We start from the raw sequence: 14538 nt of genomic DNA on the forward strand, positions 1-14538 counted from the left end.
AAGGGCTATAGGCAGGTACTCACATCGACTTATGAAACATAACAAACATAGGACCAAAATCACGCATGACAAAACATCAAATATTGCATACGTACCACCTCCTTTAAATCCTACCAGGCTGATAGCCTTTGCTTCATCTTTCAACAGGCATGTTATGGATGCATGTTTATGTCCGTTCGAAATTCATATGTTGAAACCCTAACCCTCACTGGGATGGAATTAGGAGGTGGGGCCTTTGAGATGTAATTAGGTCATAAGGGTAGAACCCTCATGATGACACTAGTGCTGTTAGAAGAAGATACACAAGACTGTGCTTTCTGTCTCTCTGATCCATCAGGGAAGGATACAACAAGAAGACCACAGTCTGCAGACCAGGAGGAGTGCTCTCATTAGACACTGGATCTGCCAGCACCTTAAGCTTGGACTTTCCAGCCTCCAGAACTGTGAGAAGTGTCTGTGGCTTAAGCCACCCAGTCTATGCTATTTTGTTATAGGAGCCAAAGCAGACTAAGACAAGGCAACTCTGCCTCCTTTACAGTCTAACTTTCCAGGTCCCAAGGTAACTTGGGTGTTGTGAAAGCCAAACTCAGCCCTGGCTCTGGGCCACCTACCTGTCATTACTAACAAGTCTCCTCATCTATAAAAAGGAGTTATTATTACCAATTGCTACACAGGATGAAGTGAAAAGATATGAGCATGTATAAAAATTAAAATTTAAATACTATATGTCATATATCCTTGTCTCCCTCACATAATGCCTACTTCCCTTAAAGTCTGTCCTGGAAAATTCTTTTAATTAAGAGTACACTGGGGAAATGGGTTCATTATTAAATTTTCAGGTCCAATTCCACTTAGGAGGAAACTAGACTTGTAGGAATCACTGTAGTGATGAATGGGATCAAGCTAACAGCACTGTGTTTCCAAACAAAGCCTATTTTCAAGGATAAATTCTCAAAAAACTGTAAAATAACTATGTGTAATATATAATTTATCATACTTGTATATATTATAAAATATATGTATACTATATAGTATATATCATATATACACATGCATATATACATGTACATGAATATACATACATATTTATCTTTGGTAATTATTTTGATGTGAAATGAAGCCAGATTATTTCAGACATCAATTTTGAGATGAATGTGTCAGTCAATGAACAGGTTAAATCTAGAACAGAGATGACTGTACTGTACTTCATACTTCACAGTGCCATCTTCTGACTACCAATGGAAGTGCAGCTCCAGTAAAACAACAACACAGACTTTCTAAGGAAAATCTGGCTGCCATAATAATAATAATAATAACAATAATAATAATTATTATTATTATTATTAGGTTAGGTTTCAGGATAGGCTGAGTTCAAATAATGAGTCTGTTAACTTTCACATCTGTAAAACAAAAGGTGACACTATTCATGACATGGGGATATTTTGAGGAGATGTGTACACCAGACCCCTTAGCTCACTCATCCACGAGCGTGTATGGCACAAGTCTGGTTTTTACACTAGTCTGCATGGGTCTCTCAACAGCTCCTTTGTTTCTGAGTTACCTCCCAAATGCCTGACACCACGCATTTTAGTGTTAACTTTACTGTATGAGGATCCTGACCTTGAGGCTACGTCTATTAAATTGTGGGTTCAAATTTCACCTCTACCTTTAGTAATGTTGTGACTTTAGGTGTATTAACTTCTCTAATCCTCAGTGTCCTAATTTATAAAGCACATTCATGAAGTACAAAAAAGCATTAAATAAAGTAATCCTAAAGAAATGTGTAGTACAATTCTTGCACACAAAAAAACAAACAATAACCTTTACCTACAATTAGGTAGGATCACACAGGTAGCAAGTGCTGAGCTGCAGTTAGAACGCAGGTCAGTCTGATTCCCACCACATGTTTCTGAGCTCCACAGTTGAAACATGGAAGCCATCTGGAGCCAGACGGTATAGGACACTACAGGTCCCTGGTGTGACTTGGAAAAACAACATCCACAGATAAAGACCATATTATACAAATTCATGATTATTTTTCTTTCACAATAAAAACAAAATAAAATGAACATTATTTTAGTTGGAACTTTAAAGAAAGGACCTTCTGTCGTATTTAGTTGTGAACTTAGACGGAACCTGAGAGGAAGTTACATTTTTCTGTCCTCTCACCGTGTAAATCGGAACCCACATATGAGGCTGAAGCAGATTTAGGGTCACGCCAGTGTTCTACGTTACACACTAGGAGGCGCTGTAGCACAGTGATTAAGAACATGGGCTAGAGCACTGTTTGGAGTCTGACTTTAGACTCCACTACCTACCACTTTATAACTGAGGGCTAGTCATCTAACCCTTGTGTGCCTCAGTCTCCACAGATATAAACTGGAGGCAACATCAACAAACACCTCACAAGAAGGCTACTGTGAGGATTAACCTGGTTTAAGATACTATGTAAGTGTTAGCTCTTATTTATTATCATATCACCTTTTGATTCCTTTATTATTTCAGGAGAACTAGCATACTGCAGAGAGGAAAAGAAGCAGGCAATATGGCTGACATAGTTGCACATTCTGTTTAACACATAAAGTTAATCGAAACAAAGTCTGTTTTTCCACATCAGTCAAAACCAACTGCTACTAATGAAGGAGGTGGGGATCAAAATTTTCATTTTTACCAGGCTAAAATGTGAAGGAGAAAGTGGAGTTTTCATTCTTTTCAGTGCTATCCGTAAGATTTCACCTTGCTGTCAAGTACTTTCTAAATAAAGTATGCCCCCTGATAAATCCATGTCATATGGTTTTATACCATTTAGTTTATTTGAGCACTTTCTTAGCCCTCTGTAGAAAAGCGCAGGAGGCAGAGAATTATTTTCATGCAACTTGATTGATAAATGCAGCTTTGGTATGTGACAAGATTCCCACCTATTAAATTCATTTATATACATGTGAAAATAGGTGTGATTTTTGCCAAAACATCACCATCTTTCCATCCTCTTGACTTCAGCTTCAATGTCCATGTTAAGCAAATGCTCAAGAGATCAAAGTGTTCTAGACCCTACAGTTTCAAATATTGTTTCCAAATTTTCAGATAGAAAGCATCTGATTTCCACATTAAAATGAAAATTCTTTGGCCCCTTCCTCAGAGAATCTAATCTAATATGTCTACGGTAGGGACAAGGAAGTAGCCTTTTTAATAAGCATCCGAGGGGATTCTGATTTAAGTACACTGAGGAGTGTACTTTGAGAAATACTGATCTGAGGAAACATATATTTTCTACATAGGAATATTGAAATTAGCTTGCAAATTTTGTACTTATAATAAAGGCTTCAATTTATCTGGTTTAAAACTAATGAATTTCTTTGGCTGCTTTATTTAAGAATGTTAATGTAGCCTGTCCCACCTCATGCAAACATGCAGCTATTTGCCAACACAGTCTAGTTTCAGCATTCTTGTTTGTATTATAAGTTATTTTTTTCTTCAGTGTGTATTTATACAGAGATTAGATTTTATAGACATAGTTATAGTTTCATTCACAAAACGATTCTCAGAAAAGATGAGCTAGGATCTGACCACTTTCTAGCTGGGAAAATATGGGCTAATTATTTAATACGCCCAAAATTCCTTCTCCCTAGGGATAAAACATGTGTAAGTATAATGTGTTGCAAGGAAGTATAATGTGTTGAGTGACAGAGAGTAAGCATCTAGCACACTGCCAGGGCAATAATTAGTCCTCAACATTACTGGCTGAACCTGTAACTTATATGTCATATAAAATACCAATTGAAATAAAGACATACATACAACGTGTAAAAGGGATTCAGTATCTTTCAATATTTTTCTAAATTGTAGTGTCAGAAAAAAAACAGTTTTCCCCCATTTTTATGTGAACTTCTTTTTTTGTAGAATGAGCTCACATTTCACTTTGTGGCATCTGAAGGAAAAAGCTACATGTTCTCAACAATATAAAGCTTACTCAACCATATCTGCTTCTTGCCAACATGTCACTTAAATTCTTCATGCATTTTCTTGTTTCTTTTATAATTTAAAGCGGCCCCCTCCCCTGCCTTTCCTGCCCAATGCTAAGAACTTAGTTTACTGCAAAGACCAGAAATGAATGACTGCCAGCATTAGAAAAGATAAAATTAAAAAACAAAATAACAAAAAGAACAAGAAAAAGAGGAAGGCTAGTGATTGGGGACTTTCCTTTCTACTCCTACCATCTCTATTCATGCACACAGCATTCAAGGTGCCCTAGGGTGCTAGGCTTTTTATTTCCCTCTGCCATTCCAGCCCCTTCTCCACCATTCTATGGAGATCATGACCAACCTTACCCATTGTGAGACCACTTAATTTTAAAATCCAGAATCCTCAACTTGTCCAAAGGATTGTTGGTGTTTATGCTGTCCTACTTTAAGATACATCTTTTTGGTCCTGCCATCTTTAGGCAAACTCGAAAAATGAACCTTCTTTAAAGGCATTAGTGTGATATAGTAATATAATTTCAATAACTATATTTAATGTTTAACTGGATTAGCAAAGTTATTAGCAACATAATTTGGAGCTTTCAGACTCAGAATAGAAGCTAGTTCATGTCATACTAGTTTTCCATACTATTTTTCTTGAGGGTATTGCAAGTATTTAAATCAGTGTTCCTAACTGGAATTGGTTAGGGTGATTTGGAATTGACTTTCACATTGGTCTCTAATCATCCACATGAGCTTGGAGGAAAATACATTCTCCATTCAGGGTTTTTATTTATTTATTTATTTATTTTCATCTCTAATAAGGGAGGATAAGGCTGAGTTCCAAAATCTGTTCACCAACACTTTCGTCCTGCCTCTACCAAGTAAAAGTTTTTATTAAGGACTGCTCTTTCTGAAATGCAATACACTCTGGTAGGGTAAAATCTCTCTAATCCTTTCAGTCAGGTAATGTAAAATTGGCAATATACTGAGTTGTATTTCTCTGTGCTAGACACTATTCTTTTTGTACATTAGCTTATTTGATCCTCTTGACAAATCTATATGAGGCAATGTTACTGCACTTTCATTGATGAGAAAAATGGGGCTAAGAGATGTTAATTGACATTTCTAAAATCATTTAGCTAGTAAAGCTGACTCAAAGTCTGTTTGATTCCATATTCTTTGTATTTAACACATATGAGAGCACAAACATTTCCTATAACCCCTACCCCATTCATCTCAAGCTACTCACTGAGTAAGTGCTTCTAGATGCTCAGAGTTGGGTGTTGAACAGAGTTAAAAGATGGGGAATTAGAAACCCTTTTGAGGATAAACAGGAGGAAGTCACAGAAAGTCACATCCTCCATAGGGACATGAGATAAATGCTAACCCAGAATCTGCATTAGCCTTTGCCCATACCTAAGCTCAGCTGAAAGGACTGCTTTGGAAGGCAGCAGGTCATCGCATGCTTTTTGTTCCATTTTTCCTAAGGAGCATTCACTGAGCTCAATTCCCTCCTGACCCTACCCCTAGAAGAATCATATCAAGAATAAACTATGATTTTATTATTTTGGCTGTGTCAGTCAAGAACTGTGAAATTCATTTAAGGAATTAATTTACTTTGATTTTTAATAAAATAATTAAATTAAATGTTGATTGCTTGAGGTATCCAATATAAAATCGACACACTGAATTGTAATAATTTCTACATATAGTAATAGCTAACATGTCTTAGGATTTCCTGAAGGACTAAGAGTACAGCTATATGCAGGTACTGAGAGAGAACTTAAATATACTTTCTTCAATCTTAATGGCCCTAAATGTTGGACATTATTATTTTCCATTTTATAGATGAGAAATTTAAGTCTCAGAATGGTTAAGAAACCTATCCAAAGGCAGGGAGTTTATGATATGTATGTGTAGAATGAAATCTATTACCACTTTGCCCTAAAAAATGTTATATAACTATAAATTGTTGATAGGCTATGATGAAAGTATAGAGACATGTAAACCAAATGAAATGTAATATCACCATAAATTAAAGCTAGATATGAACATATTTAGGAACTCATCTTTGTAAGATAGTTCAGTATGCTACCCATTGAACAATACTACACAGTTGTAGTATAGATTTAATAGGTGAGGAATATATATAAGCAAATGTCTCCTAGGAACTACACTTATAGGAAAGCATTTCAATGAAAAGATCCCACAGGTACCAAAAATATCACCTTACAATAGAACTGAAAAGCCAACAGTAACCACTATAGGTGTATCTCTTGCAACGTAAACTGTGCAAAGCTGAGAACTCATTAGTGACTCTGTTTTGGGTTTTGAAAATGACCTGGAAATCTTTTTTAGGCCAACTCACTCTTCAAAAAACAACTGAATACAGGTGAACAAATGGTGTTCAGCTCATTACTGTAATTCCCTTTGACTGTAGCATGTTGTTCTATCATGATTCTACGTGGCTGGAGAATTTTTTAAATTACCTAATACTCTACAATAACTAGAATAGTTCTGGATATAAGGTAGGTGCCAACTATACCAATGCAGCTTAATTACAGAAGAGATGACATGGAGAGTAATCATATGATAGAAGAGAGAGAGCACTAGGGAAAGTTCTGGGTTCTTGTTTTGCTTTTCCTCTGTGGTCTTAGGGAAGTCTCAGTCACTCTGGACCTCAGTTTTCTCACCTCTAATATGAAGGGCTTTGGATGAGAACACAACCTTGTTGTATTCACAGCATGTTTCCCAATAACAGACTCTTTAAAGTACACTCAAAGAGATTAAAAAACTCGAAAGCAGCACCAAGCAAGTCAGACATAATTTGCAATGCAATCACTACCTATGGTATAACGATGTCTCCTAGTGTTCATAAAAGTATTTTCAGAGCACAGTGTTTATTTGGTTGAACTTTAGATTGTGTCTGAATAGAATGGTTTACTTCTGATATATATATTTTTTGCATCTTATAATCATGAAGCAACATTTCTAAATGTCCCAGGAAACATGTGCTCCTTTCTGATGCAGATTTAACATGATCTATGTCTTTTCTTTTCCCTTAGCAGCAAATTATACCTTGTTCTATGATCCACTCAATTGACATATAATGACACATATGCACACACACACAGTAATCTATGGCAAAAATATACACATTTTTTCATTTAATAGTCAGAATTTCATAGCACAACTATGAAGAGTTTATGATAAACTATGTGCAAACTAGTTGAGAGTACATGATCTCCAAAGCTCTTTTCAAAATTGGTTTAGTATAAAGTCCCTTTTATGTGATAATTCTTAAGACATATAGCAGTTGAGCTTTTTCTATATCAGCAGTTCTCAAATTGTTTTCAATAGTAGAAAAAAAAAATCTACATTTTCTTCCCTTAATTTTTCTAAATGTTTCTACCTTTTATAGCTTGCTGATAGATGATGAAATTGATTAACAAGTAGAAAATAAAGTTGTAGAAACTTTTATATCAATCTTGCCTATGTAGCTTGAAAGCATCCTTTTTTATTCATTGATGCTTATGCTCACAGCTTTGATTTGATAGTATAATTTATACACTCTAAATGCAATTTAATTAAATTTACTTGTAGCTATATAAGTTAAATATTGTTAATCATACACTTTTGTGCTAAATCATATTCTATATGGTAAAATTAAATATCACAATTTTCCATGGTGTTCACCAAAGTGCACAGCACCATCCAGGAACCAAAACACTTTTCCAAGAGCCACCCGATTTACCAGGTAATCCTCATTATTTCTCCTGCTTCCCCTCTTCTTCGGCAATCTTTTCTTTCTTTTGCATGACGACCGTCACTCTTGTTAATTTTGTGCCGTCCAATTGATCTGCATCCAAGTTTTCATTTATTCTGCTATGTCCAGATCAATCACAGATACAAAAATTTCATGAAAATAATAACAACTATATAGTAATAGCTGCACAGGCTAACCTCTGTTAAGCACTTACTGTGTTCCAGGGAATATGGTAAACTGTTTTTAGATGAACTAATTCAGTCTTTACCACAGCCCCCTCAGGTAGTTCCTATGAGTAGTCCTATTTTCTACATGAGAAAACTGGATAAAAAGGCTAAGCAATTCACCTAACATCACACAACTAGCAAATGTTGCATGATACTAATGTCAATTACAAAATATTGTTTCTCTCATTGTCCTTAGCAAAAGTTATTTTTGATATTGCTTAATTGACTTTATTTGCTCTTTCCTCTAGTCACACTTCAAACTTTGTTTAAAACCTTGTTGTTAATATTTATACAACTTTACCTTATATATAAATATTTCTGAATGTGACTAGATTATAGGTACACGTATTTGTAAATAACATATTATTTTATTGCCTTGATGTCTTATGTAACAACTGATTTATTGCAGGTACACTTTTGATGTGTGATAATGAAAACATCAAAAACATTTCTGAATGTTATGAAGATAAGTTCAAATGAAATTTTCTGGATTTTCTAGAGAAGAAAATTTAATATTAAACATTATCTGTTTAATCAGGTTACTTAAATGATTTAGTCCTATTTATTAAAAAAGATTTTCCTCTAGAAGTCAGTTAAAAATAGCACACATGCACCCACAACACACAAGCACTCTCATAACACACATGAGAAAGCATAATTTCATTACACCCATATACCGCCAGTGGTTTCAGTGATTTTTCCTTCCTGGTTGGTAGGTCAAGTTCTCCCTTTCAATTACATAGAGTTTGGTCTGGGACAATTGTACAGTCAATTCATAAATGTTTGAGGTGTCTCTTTCATTAATTAAAAAGAAAATTTAGTGCACAAAGATATTCCACAAATAAGTCATTTAAAAAACTGCTATTGTAATTAGGCAACTAAGGCCCTGAAATGGGATTTAAAAAGTCAAAACATTTTTGCCAATATCTTCTTAGCCTGGAAGAGACATTTCCCTAACTCAATTACACAGAATGGAGAAATTCTTACAAAGAAATGTATGCAGCGTCATGTAAAGGTGTGTGTGGGGTAAGACTCCTTGTGTACTGGGCTTGGGACAAAAAAAATATAGTACCTCAGATCAATTTGGGGGAATTAAAGTAAGACTCCTTTTGATATCAAATTTATCTGCTTAAAAATGAAAATTTTTTGGTGCTTATTGTGTTCTTATTGTGACTCTTGTCTTTCCTTTATCCCATCCATCAACTTGATTCTGAGGTGAGATTGAGGCACAGAGCAAACAGGAGCCTGGGGCATCTTCAGTATATAGTACCATCGAAAAACACATTCCAAAGTAAACATGTGGTGTTGACTGCTGATCAGAGGGTCCAGGATAGACCTCTAAGGTGACTCCTGTTGGGAGAACTATAACCGACCATCTGCTTAAAGTTCTTGCTTGATGGAAAACCACCAGAAGTCAGTAGACCTTCACTCCTCCCCTACCATGTTCTCTCCCCATTAAGTCATTTAAAACCAAAGGTATCGAGAGTAGAATCACAGCATAAAGGAATAGAGGTTCAGCAGACTAAAGTACAAGCCTTCTCCAGCACTCCATGGGTCCCTTTTCACCAAGAACTTCTAAAGATTTTTTCACCCTACTATTCCTTTCAGTACCTATACTACTTCTTTCTGAAGTGAATTGCTGGCTGCCTTGGAACAGCAATTTAATGCTTCTACAGAATAAGGCTATTTAAAAAGTGCAGTGATTCTATTCTGAAGATATGTTTGCTTTCTTTGACCACATTTATTTGTGTACAGGTTAAATGGATTTCTGCATTAGCTACATCATTCATTAAATTAACTCTATTTTTTTTAAATTTATATATACTTTATAAACAGGAGAGACAATATGCCAGGAAATTAAACAGCTCTTTTTACCTCTATGGGGTTCAGCAGTAAAACAGAGAACAGTTCTTGGCTATTGTTGAAGGTGAACATTTAGCTTTCTTTCAGGACAAATGAAGTAACTCTGACTGGGGGGCATAGATGTTGTTCACTTTGGTGAAAATTATGGAATTTTTGTGCTTCAGCATATAAAGTTGCTACAGAAAACGCAGGGACAAGCAACAAATAAAAACAGAAAGCTATTCAAAAATTCGTATTTAAAAGACAGAATTGTTTTAGAGTTTTCATCCCTGTGGGTAGAATACTATTTTACAGTAACTGTCTTTCTCTAATTGCAGCATTTACTTTAGTGAACACATTCATTAACCTTAAAACAGAACTGAACTTAGACCTATTGGAAAGATAATAGCAAGGTATTAAAGAGCTATGCCCAGAAAGAGATGTTGAAGCAAATAATTTTTTTTTTTTGCACCAGGAGTCTCAGATCTGCTTTCTCCACACTTTGAAAAGAACTTAATAATAAAAGACAAGTGATAACGCCCAAAGGCAATAGGAAAATTAAGCAACTGCCACCCTCTGCTAGTGCATTCAACACAATTGAAGCATGTGAAATTAAGTTAGCATAAGTCTTTGGCTAGAAAGCCCACTGTCACAGGTGGTCATGGCTCAGCTACACAGTTTTTCTCAGCCGGGCAATAAGCGCACCTCTACTAATGCAACTGTTCTTGCAAACCTGTTCAGTTTAGGTTCTAAGGCGCACATTAACCAAATGCGTACAAGAACTCTTAAACATTACAAAGAGAATGGCCTTCTGTTACAGTCCATTGAAACATAAGCTCTTCTTTGCAAAATGACATGTTGATAGTACCCAATTCATTGCCAAGTTCTCTCACTGTCACAAGGTAATCTGGGTATCCAGTACAATAAATTGTTACAGAGTAATCACGATAATAAGACATGCCACCAATTAGGAAAAGTTTTGCTTTTTTAAGCCCAGCATGCTTTTTTTGTTGAGTTGGCAAGAGGGAAAATTTAAAGAAGACTTGTCACAGTTTTCACATACAACCAACACTGCAGAAGTTTCTTATCTAAAGTAAACTAGGAACGACTAATTCGATTTTTGTTGTGAAAAGTGCATTGACTATTTTTTTTAAATTTATCCTTATAAAAATTAACACTTTTATAAGGTGATGGCTCTTTGTTTTTACAGTATATAACCAACATTAAAACTTCGATTTCTGAGCCACTTATAGTATCCTTAAAAAGCAAGTGTAGTTTTGGAACACTAGAGATTCACTGTACTTAAAAATCATTGTGGGCAGGGCTTCCATTGTTTAAATATTTATTATTTTCTGCATATATTGACAGGCATATACTTAAATGCCCCAAACTTTGAGAATTTCCTTTCTCTAGAAGAATTCACAAGTAATTATTAACCACAACACAAGAGTTCAGAGTAAATAGCAAGACACTTCAAAAAATAACAATTATGCATGATGAGCACTGAGTGTAGAGCTAGAAACAAATATTAAAATGGGCTCTGTTATTGGAGCAAGCTATTATAGTACCGGGAAGCAACGTGATTTTAAAACCATCTGCAGTTTGTGAACTCAAGTGACAAGCAATCCTTAAAAGAAAATAAAGAATACAGCTCATATTCCATTTTAGTCTGGGAAAGTCACCTGGGCTTTGTTTGCAAGCAAAGACTAAGTTCATCAACTACTGGGGCTAAACCAAACAGTCCTCACACTAGAAGGAAAGTTTGGTTACAAGAGCCTGAAAGAGGGTGTATCAGTTAGGAATGGAATCACGAATTTTGCTGCCCTGACTTTTCATACATAATGAGTTTCCTTCATACTTCTCAATTTCAGAATTAGATATAATCCTATTTCCCCTCTTCATTTTCCAGCAGACACATAATCAGATAATGTTTCCATTCACATAGATTTGAAAAGATTCTTATCCTGTGTGGGTCATTTTATTTTATAGTAGCCAAAGCAGAGAGGTTGCTGCCAGTATGATGTTCAGGCCATGCAGAATAAAGGCTCAGTCCTGGGCAATGAAACAGTCCACCTTTGTGCTGCTCTTGTGGAAGAAGAATGCAAACCCATCACCAACTTTGGGACTTGAGCAACAGTGGGGAATCACAAAACTCTTTTCAATCAACGCATTTTAAACCTCCATTAAAAATAGCTCCTCTGTGCTTGGGCTTAAAGTCCCATCTATGGCCAGGGATGGAATACAGTACTTAATTGTTTCTGACTAGGGTCCTTGCATCAGCACTCTGAGAGTGTCTTCTAACTTTTAATCGTCTTGTGTGCTCTTTAATTAGACCTGTTCACAAGACAGCCAAAGGAAAATGCCTACCACTAAGCCTACTCAAGACATTAAAACAGTCTGATTCACAAGTCCAGGAACTTTTGTGCAAGGCTAACCATCTCCCAAGATTTGTCATTTTTCTCTGGTTCCCTGTGCCTTAAAATCAGACACACTTAGGGGAGGAGGTAAGCGCTGTGGCTATTAAGACAGCTCCATTGTATCCAGAGACTCCCTGGTGACATTACTCTCCTTGTCTAATTTCCTTTCTTTATTTCGTCTCTTACTGCGTGTTATCTGTTTGCTACTACTAGCGCTGGAGGGAAACATGGCTTTGGAAGGAACACTTGGTCCCCTCACTGGGAGGAATACTGAGGATTGCTTTAAGGGCTAGGATAACTAGAAACGGGCTCTACTCCCTCAGAAGGATTTCAGAGCCCGAATTATAGAGAGACCCCCTTAACTTAAGCGGGAGATGCAAACAGCTGAAGTGTCTGTCCTTGGCCTCCACAGGTGACCTGCGGTTGGACCAACCTACCGGCAACTCCCCTCAGCTCAGGTCACTCACGCTCCTGGACTCACCTGGTGCTGAGGACCAGCGCCGGCAGGAGAGGCAGCAGGTAGTGCGCTGGGCTGAATTTCATGCTTGTCACCTGCCGGGATCCTCCTTTCCTCGCTGTCTGCGCTCTCCCTCCTCCTCCTCCGGGTCCTGTCGCTCCTCAGTGCCCGGCTCTGTCCCCGGCCAGCAATGAGCCCTCTCCAGCAGCGGACAGAAGGAAACCGACAAACGGACAGACGCCTCGCAAAGGCAGGCGCTGAGAGTGGGGAGTATCTTCGGGAGTGATGTCACCGGCGAGGCGAGCCCTGCCCGGGATTGTTCGCCGCCGCAGCTCCCGAGACCGGAGGGCGCGTTGTCACTCGCGCTGGAGGCGGCGCGGGGAGAGGGAGGGGGTGCCCAGTGATGGACCCGCGCGCTCCGGTCAACGGGCTGCACTCACCCGGCTGCACGCCCGCCTGGGGCTGATCTGTTTATTCCCGCTTCTCCATAGGATGGGGAAGGGCGAGGCGGGGGCCAGGAGAGAAATCTAATCTGACAGTAACTGAACCAGCGTTCGCGGCAGGAGGTGAAACAGAATTCACTGGGAAAGACGATCGGAGGCTAGAGTCATAGGCAGGCGCCCCTCACTTGATTAAACAGTGTTTGTAAAAACGTTGCTCTGGAGAGAATGTTTAAAATATTACTCTAATTAAAAATGCATAATGACTCGTTTGATGAGAATGGAAGGACAGTAGGAACGAGCAGCGTCCAGAAATGCACCCTGAGACCGTATTGCCATTGCACGCTTCTTAGTCCGCAAGCGTGGACTCCAAAGAGGTTTCCGGACAGTTGAGATGTCTGCTGTTTCTGTGATTTGAAAATTTCTGACCTTCCTATAATTTCAATGTGTCTGTGTTTGTACCACCAACTGGTAGTGGGGTTGGAGTTCGTGTCCCAGGTTCACTCACCTAAAGAGTGGCTTTTCTTCAGGTGAGGAAACATAACTGAGAAAAATCATCAAAATGTTAGTAATTAACTCGGAGTGGTGGTATTGGAAGGCAGAAGATTTTATCTGTCATTTTTTTTCTATAGTTTCCAAATTTTCTATAATGAACATCTGATATTTAGTAAGCTTTACTTTGAAAAATTAATTAGAAAAATGAAATAATAGAACTCCAATACAAAATAACATTTTGCAAAAGTAATCCTAGAAGATAGTGCCAACTTCATCTACTAAGATGTTCAATTCTAGGATCTTTACAACAAGGATAGGATATCTGGCAGGATAACCTTGTTAAATAAATGTTTGTAAAGCACTACTTCATACATTGTTTCATTTGATTGTTTCAAGAGCCAACCTAGAGAAATATAAATAGTCCCTATCATAGAGATGAGGAAAGATCTCATCAAGATCTGAGCTGTATTATTATTTTTTTCAACAAAGAACTGTGTTCTTCTAAATCTTAAGCAAACCCTACTGTTGCCGGGAACATCATACCTAGCATAACAAACTCAGTGATTAACACAAAGTTGATGTTCAACAGAGGCTGAAATGCACCAGAGACCCTAGAGGGCAAAGGTCAGATGTTCTCCAGGAATTCCTATCCAGATGGTTCAGCTCATATTCCAGTTTTTTCAGGGGCTAGCCATTTACAGTAAAATTTAGATGAAACTTCCCCTTTAGCCTATTTTTTGAAGACATTACCTGTAGGAAAAATACATTTGTTATAAATGTATAAGTACATTTATTTATTATTATTATTTTTTTAAAGCCTGATTTCCTTTTTTTTTTAATTAATTAATTAATTTATTTATTTTTGGCTGTGTTGGGTCTGTGCGAGGGCTTTTCTCTGGTTGCGGCAAGCGGGGGACACTCTTCATCGCGGT

The 14538-nt window shown here is 37.3% G+C and overlaps 1 protein-coding gene across 2 annotated transcripts in view; it reads right to left on the bottom strand.

Annotated features, from left to right (window-relative positions):
• Window positions 1-13086, bottom strand: part of LUZP2 (leucine zipper protein 2) — a 414349-nt gene extending 401263 nt beyond the window's left edge. The window contains exon 1 of one of the 2 annotated variants that reach the window (XM_028164749.2): window positions 12696-13086. In XM_028164749.2, coding sequence (XP_028020550.1) covers window positions 12696-12757 — 62 coding nt within the window. In that variant the 5' untranslated portion in view covers window positions 12758-13086. The remainder of the gene's footprint in view (window positions 1-12695) is intronic. The other variant, XM_007174800.3, reaches the window with a different exon arrangement.
• Between the last annotated feature and the right edge of the window lie 1452 nt (window positions 13087-14538).

Source organism: Balaenoptera acutorostrata, chromosome 9 (genome assembly GCF_949987535.1).
Source record: "Balaenoptera acutorostrata chromosome 9, mBalAcu1.1, whole genome shotgun sequence".
In the NCBI taxonomy this organism is placed as follows: Eukaryota; Metazoa; Chordata; class Mammalia; order Artiodactyla; family Balaenopteridae; genus Balaenoptera; species Balaenoptera acutorostrata.